The sequence below is a fragment of the Suncus etruscus genome, chromosome 9 (assembly GCF_024139225.1).
Source record: "Suncus etruscus isolate mSunEtr1 chromosome 9, mSunEtr1.pri.cur, whole genome shotgun sequence".
Lineage (NCBI taxonomy): Eukaryota > Metazoa > Chordata > Mammalia > Eulipotyphla > Soricidae > Suncus > Suncus etruscus.
In genome coordinates this window covers 69670522-69678492 of record NC_064856.1, presented here as the reverse complement: position 1 = coordinate 69678492, position 7971 = coordinate 69670522, and the positions used below count along the sequence as shown (strand labels likewise).

Genomic DNA, 7971 nt, shown 5'->3' with positions numbered 1-7971 from the left:
TATGAAAATACCACATTTTATTCTGAATTAGGGGATATTATCTTTAAAAAAGTAACTTGCATTTTCTTGGAAAAATACAGAAGTATTTTTAGATGTCTGCCAAGGTTTTTCAGGAACAGTCCAGTCCATCTTGCTCTTTAGAAGTATGATGCCTGTATCGAGAACATTTTTACCAACTGGCTTTATTTAAAAACCACCTGTGTTTTCCTTTGGGCTTAGATGGACTGATCTTCACTTTACTGGTAGATCACAGAATCTCAGCAAATGAGAGTAAGCATTTTGGACCAATTTTCTTTATACTGAGCGAAGGACTTTCTCCTTTGCTGGGTGGATAACCATGGTGTATTGTGTTGTCCAATCTACTGCAAAGGGCTTCACCAAGCCAAAGCAGCCACACTGAAAGAAATCTGCGATGTTCTGTCTGAACCCAAGGCTGCCAAGAAAGGAAGAGAACATGTCTTACTACATTTCCTGTTAAGCTCTTGACGTTTATTCAAACCATATTTACCAAGAAGTTATAACATATAACTGCCTATGAAGAATTCCAAGAATCCAGAGGTAAATATAACAGTTCTTCAATTTATGAGATCTTAAAACTAAAGCCCAGTTTTATTTTGGGTACTAAACTCGCATTTTGAAATCCCTAGCTTCTGTTCAGCAACTCAGCTGCTTAGAAAGATCATTCTTGGTCTCCCATTCCTAAATTGTTATGACCATCAACATACTTCCTATTCTTTCTATTTCTTCAACATTCTTGCTATTTCTACTATCCTAATTTAGCTTTTGATCTCAAAGATCAGGCTAGAAAAATCATAATAAATAATATTTTTTTCTAAACTATTATTTTTTTTTTGGGTCACACCTGGCGGCGGCCTTCAGGGGTTACTCCTGGTTTTGCGCTCAGAAATCACTCCTGGCAGGCTTGAGAGACTAGATGGGATGCCGGAAACTGAACCCAGGTTAGCTACGTGTGAAGCAAACACCCTACTGCTGTGCTATCTCTTCAGCCCCTTTTTCTAAGCTTTCTAAGAAGCTCACTGAATAATATCTATTTCAACTCCTTCCAACTCATTTTACCTATAAAATACTGATATACATTGACAGGTGTGTCCTTCTATTTTCATATATAAGGAGCTCCTTACTTGCCAGTTAAAAAAAAAATCCCACTCCTTAAAAAAAAAATACCCTCTGCCAGATCCTCAAATACACATTCTTCAAATTTGTTTTAAGGTCTTATACAACAAAGCTCCAACCAACCTCTCAGGAATTATCACCCCAAACTCATCTTTATTAAACTCTGCCCTGTTATTCAGCCTTTACTTTTTCTATATCCATAACTGCATGGGCTATTCTTTCATTTTGGAATCCACATATCCCACTGCTTTACTCTCTTATCCTTTTTTTTTTTTTCTTTTTTACTCCGACTCTCTTATCCTTTTAAAACCTTTTGGTTCTAAGGCCCAGATGAGGGCCTACTTACCTTTCAGAATATTCCCACTCCAACAGTCCCTGGCATCTTATTTTTCTTTATATTAGTTTCTGGGACAGTACTATTTATTTCTATAATGAAGTATGCTTATTTTTATGCACAAACCCTTTCTTTCGTGTATCCAAAATTTCTTCTACTCATTAAAACTCATCTGGAGTTGAAGACTGTGTTGTTTCTGTTAAGTAAGATCCTCAGGAAAATACAAGAAGCTTCCTATGAAAACCTGCAATGCCTATTCTTCCTCCATAAAGCGTCACCTTACATCTTTCAAACCTCACCTTCAAGTTTCATTCTCATTGCAAAGACTTTTATACTTCAACATAAAAGGAGCAAAATGAAATATGGTTAAATTACTGAGAAAGGGACTTTGGTGTCATTGGTAGTCAGAAACAATAGTCATAAGCTTGACATTACTCTTCACTATTACTTTAGCCATCACTTCCCTATTACATCAATTTCTCTCCTCTTTGAACACATATCACAGTTATATTCTAAGCTTTTATTTCCTTGTCAAACAGCCTAACAATCTCATCTTGTACCACAAGTGTGCTTTAAAATAGACTGCTCATGAGATATGCAATGGTGTTCAATTCCCTGGACAGTTTTGGGTCACCTTTGCAGCACTCCCAGTCTCCAAGACTCTGACATATGTGACAAGAAGATAAGCTTCAAAGACTGATCTTATGTACCCAAAGATGACAGCCTCCTTACAAACACCCTCATTTTCAACCAAAGACAAATTTTATACAATTGGGAGCAATAGACCTTGCACCTGAAAAACTAGTTTCTCTATGACACTTTTAACTTTTGGGTTTAAAAACATTACTAGTAAACCAACACTTGAAAATACTGGCAGAACTCACCATCTAAAATTTCTACATAGACAGAGCCCTGTGTGGCTAGTTTTCTCAGCTAATTATTCACAGGTTGAATCCATGTAAACAATGTGCAATCTAATGTCCATGTAACTTGACTGGAAAGATTCTCAATGTTGGCAAAACCAAGTCTCACTATTTGTGCTGAGTCCAAATTCTTACCACACTTCAGCTCTACCAAAGAGCAAATCACAGGAGAATAGCAGGGCCATGTGATAGCACTAGAACAGGAACTAAATGGTTAGGCTAGGATCCTCTCCATAACTTAATGGCCAGAACACATCTCACTTACTTGTATGGTGTCCTCCTAAGGGATACTGTCTGTTTCATATGCCTGCTCTGTTTCAGTAGGCTGGTTCTCTCATAAGAAGTGAGGCCCAGAAAAGCAATCTGGAAAAAGAAAAGTTGGAAGGAACATGAAAAATATCACTCCACGACTAGCAATGCCTCATAAGATAATGACAAATGTTCAATATATCTCAAAAGGCAGCACCATTGAGGCTTCTATCCAAGGATCCTAGTGGGAGCAAAGACACAGCAGCACTAAACTTTTTTTTTTTTAGTTTAAAATTTTAATTTCTTTGGGTCACACCTGGCAGTACTCAGGGGTTACTACTGGCTCTACACTCAGAAATCACTTCTGGCAGGCTTGGGGGACCATAGGGGATGTCGGGATTCGAACCACAGTCCTGCATGCAAGGCAAACAACTTACCTCTATGCTATCTCTCCGGCCCCTAAAGTAAACTCTTCTATAACAAACTAATAGCTGAGCTATTTATTTAAATATATGTATTTTTAAAGTTTTCTCATTAATATTGAAAAAAAGCAAAGATTAGACTTAAGAGTAGACTACTAATGCATAAAATAATTGCTTTAGTAATTCAATTAATGGCTTATAGTCATGTTTAGATTCTCAACACATTTAGCATGAAACTTTCTGATGAATAAAATAAGGTCAGTATTGCTGTAATCATTATCTCTTAGTACTTTTCTATTCTTAAGTGGCTCTTTGAAAAGAAGAAAATAAAAAATATAAAGTAAATTTAAATTAATACATCTGGGGAAAGTTAAGAAATAAAATTAACATCACAACTCCCAAATTCTAAAATTATTAGCAACCTACTATTTGCTGAGCTATCTCCTTTATTCTTCAAGACAATCTCAAACTTTAAAATCCTTACTTGTAAAATGGAGAGAATCATACTCTCCTCATCAGATAAAGAATTCGAGATAATAAATTTAAGATGCCTAGTGCACAAGCTTATAGAAGCAAAGTAACAGATCCAAGGGCACACAACTTAGCAAGCAAACAGGGGGCCTATAGTACAACAGGTAGGGACTTTTAGCACAGTCAATCCAGGCTTGATTCCTGGCATTCATATGGTCTCCTAAACATGACCAGGAGTAATTCTTGAACACAGAACCAAGAATACTGAATATCGCCAAGTATGGCTCAAAAACCCAATTACTATTCCTCCCCAAACAAACAAAAATGGCAAACTTGGAGACAGTTCTTAAAAAACAAACAAAAAGAAAAAAAGAGAAGAATTGGGACTAATACCTGGGTTAATGTAAAAATTAAGTCAGTGATGCTAACCTCCAGTCTTAGACTCATTTTGACTTAAACAATCAAAATCCCAACTCACTGCTCTGAAAATAAAGACTTCAATAAACTAGGTTATATAAATAACTTTATTCTGAATTCTTATATATTACCACTACCCAAAACTTGTTATTTTCTTATCTAGAAAGTATAGAAAAAATATTTTTAATTGAAAAATTAAGAGTATATATTCAAATTTGCTTTGAGTTCAGAAAAGAAAATTAGAATTAATGTCTCAAGTTTTTTTTTTTTTTTGGTTTTTGGGCCACACCCGGTGACGCTCAGGGGTTACTCCTGGCTATGTGCTCAGAAGTCGCTCCTGGCTTGGGGGACCATATGGGATGCCGGGGGATCGAACCGCGGTCCGTCCAAGGCTAGCGCAGGTAAGGCAGGCACCTTACCTCTAGCGCCACCGCCCGGCCCCAAATAATGTCTCAAGTTTTAACGTTTGTGCTTTTTTTTGTTTTTAGGTCACCTTGGCTATGCTCAGGGCTTACTCCTGGCTCTGTACTCAGGGATCATATGGGACACAGTGGTCAAACTCCAGCTGTGTGCAAGGCAGGCACTTTATCTGCTACATTATTTCTTTGGCCCCCTTAAGTTTTATTTATTTATTTTTTGGTTTTTGGGTCACACCGGCATCGCTCAGAGATTACTTCTGGCTCTATGCTCAGAAATTGCTCCTGGTTAGGCTTGGGGGAACATAGGGGATGCCGGGATTTGAACCACTGTCCTTCTGCATGCAAGGCAAATGTCTTACCTCCATGCTATCCCTCCGGTCCCAGGGATTTTTTTTGGGGGGGGGGGTTGGGCCACACCCAGCTATGCTAAGGGGTTACTCTTGGCTGTCTGCTCAGAAATAGCTCCTGGCAGGCACGCGGGATTTGAACCAACTACCTTTGGTCCTGGATCGACTGCTTGCAAGGCAAACGCTGCTGTGCTATCTCTCCAGGCTCCCCCAGGTTTTATTTTTAATTCTACTTCTTACTTTTTTGGGGGATCACACCTGGCAGTGCTCAGGGGTTACTCCTGGCTCTATGCTCAGAAGTCGCTCCCGGCGGCTCAGGAGACCATATGAAATGCTGGGATTTGAACCACTGTCCTTCCGTATGCAAGGCAAATGCCTTACACCCATGCTATCTCTCAGGCCCCTAATTCTACTTCTTATTAAACAAATGGTTGCAAGAAATGTATTCTTCAATTTTTCATTTTATGTATGTATGTATGTATGTATGTATGCATGTATGTATGTGTGTGTATATATATACACATACATACATACATAAAATGAAAAATTGAATATATATATATATATATATATATATATATATATATATATATATATATATAAAATAAAATATGCCACAAAAGTCTGTTGGGAACTGAGATAGAAAAGTGCTTTGTGATATATAGAGGGTATGTAACTATCATTGTTTACATGATGATGATGAATATTAATAACCACTGAAGTTAATAACCATTCTTACTATCAGAGTATGCAGAAGTTAGAGGGTTAGATTAGGATGAATGCTAGAAACCTCAGTTTAGTCAATATTATTAACCAAATTCCTTTCCTGAACATTTCCAGCTTTATAATTTTTTTTATTATTTTAGAATTGGTATTACCCATAAAAGTGGAATGATTTCAGTCCCCAAAGATCTTACAGTAATGAACTCAGACTGATTATGGCTGTCCACCTCATAAAGGCAGACCACAGCAATAGTGAAAAGAACAGAAACCTTATAAAAGTTGAAGATGGTAATTACTCTGTAGCTTGAACTCTATAATAGCCATTACAGTGGTTAGTTACAATGTCCTTTGCCAGCAATGCATTCATTTCTTCCCATTTCCACATACCTACGCATATAGAATGTACTATCTAACAAACAGGGTTAGAAGTGAGGGAAGAAAAATCTCACATTTTACAACACTTTTATAATTTAAGCCATTCTTTTACATTCCGTGATAGTTGTATAAATGGAAGTGTTAAAACCCCTAAATTTTTAGTTCTGATACTGCCTCTCATTGGGTGACCTTGAGAAATTCCACCTGTTTTTCTGAACCCTTTTCTCTAAAATAAAGATGCAAGGTTAGGGGCCCGGAGAGATAGCACAGCGATGTTTGCCTTGCAAGCAGCCGATCCAGGACCAAAGGTGGTTGGTTCGAATCCCGGTGTCCCATATGGTCCCCCGTGCCTGCCAGGAGCTATTTCTGAGCAGACAGCCAGGAGTCACCCCTGAGCAACGCTGCGTGTGACCCAAAAACCAAAAACAAAAACAAAAAAAAAAGATGCAAGGTTAGGTAACTTGCAGGTCCAACACTTAACATTGTATTATTCTACTCATTCTGAGTAGATTGGCATTATTATATTTATTTTATTGACAAGAAAACTAGGATTCAAGAACCAATAACATGCCTATACCAAAAAGTAAATAAATGACAAAGATGGAATTTAAGATCCAAGTCTTCTGATTTGGAATTCAAGTTTTTCTTGAATATAAAGCACTTGAAGTTTTACTCAAATACATTATAAGAGAAATATGGGGCTAGAGAGATAGTACAGGGGTTAAGAAATTTGCCTTGCAATACAGCCAATTCTGGTTCAATACCTGGACCACACTGGTGGTCAATCTTACGGGCAAAGCCAGGAATAGCTTCAAAGCACTACTAGGTATAGCCCCAATTCTGTGCCCCAGCCCAATTGAAAAAGAAGATGAAAAATACCTGAAAGAGTTGATTTAACAATAAAAATGTTGACCATGAGAAATGGAAAGCTGCTAGCATAAAAATATATAAAACCCAAGAGGAACAGGCCACAATCTGATTGAGGTAGGTCCAGAGTCCATCTTCTTGGAATGTTGTGGCACAATGATTTGACCAATCTGTGAATCCACATAAAAGAAACCTGTTATTTAAAAAAGATCACACATATAATCATTCTTCAAAAAAGATAAAATCAGTGCATTCCTATTTATAGAGAAAAAAAAGAAAGATATGATGGGACAGATCAGAATTCAACTTAAGATTTTCTCTTCCTAGGCTGACCTACTTTACAAGGGAAAAAGGGCACTGCACTATTAAGGCTACTGATAGCATTTTAAGTAGCTGACAGTGAAGGAATAAAAGCCAAATAAGTCTGTAAAACCATCACTTATATCAGTGTATTCAGCATAAAAGATATTGGCCAAAAATGAATGGTCATGGACTTGACAACTGCTAACAACTATATTTAATAAATATTTGTCCTAGGTGTTCTACTCTATCCACTTTATAGCCAGAAATGGGCCTATTAGAATTGAATATAAATACTTAAGAGTTCAGATCAACAAATCATTAAGAAATTATATATTGTATAAGAAATTATAGATACCGCCTAATAGCAAGCAGAAATTATATACATTTCTGCACTGGTATTATTATTCATCCTAAAGAGAGAGAAAGGGCAGATGAGAAGATTTATAAGACAAAGCAAGGAAAAGAACAGAGAGCCAAATTCTTATAGTCACAGCAAAGTTTTATTCTAAGAATATCTATATTTATGTCATTATGGCCTTCATAATATTAAATATACAATAACATGATAACAGATAATCAGTTATGTAATGCCAATGACTTTTATAAGTACCATGGCCATTCATAAACGGTGGATTATTATTATTTTTTTTGGGGGGGGGTCATACCCGGCAGCGCTCAAGGGTTACTCCTGGCTCTATGCTCAGAAATCGCTCCTGGCAGGCACGGGGGACCATATGGGATGCCAGGATTTAAACCACCGTCATTCAGCGTCTAAAGCAAACGCCCTACCGCTGTGTTATCTCTTTGGCCCCAAGGATGGATTATTTTTAAAATGAGAATTTTCTAGTTCTGTACTTTGAGGCAGGTGTTCTAATGCCTCTGACAATTTGATAAGTAGTTTTAGATATTTTCCTAAGGCAGCACTTAAAGAGATTCGGGGAGAAAAAAAGTGAATTTATGACTATCTATCAACTATCTGTCTATCTG

General features: G+C 37.1%; 1 protein-coding gene across 1 annotated transcript in view; it reads right to left on the bottom strand.

The window, feature by feature from the left end:
• Window positions 1-7971, bottom strand: part of ZDHHC13 (zinc finger DHHC-type palmitoyltransferase 13) — a 54830-nt gene continuing 46859 nt past the window's right edge. Inside the window, exons 15-17 of the mRNA XM_049781122.1 lie at window positions 6694-6851; window positions 2657-2754; window positions 1-433 (exon numbers count right to left, since the gene is read on the bottom strand). Coding sequence (XP_049637079.1) covers window positions 295-433; window positions 2657-2754; window positions 6694-6851 — 395 coding nt within the window. The 3' untranslated portion in view covers window positions 1-294. The remainder of the gene's footprint in view (window positions 434-2656; window positions 2755-6693; window positions 6852-7971) is intronic.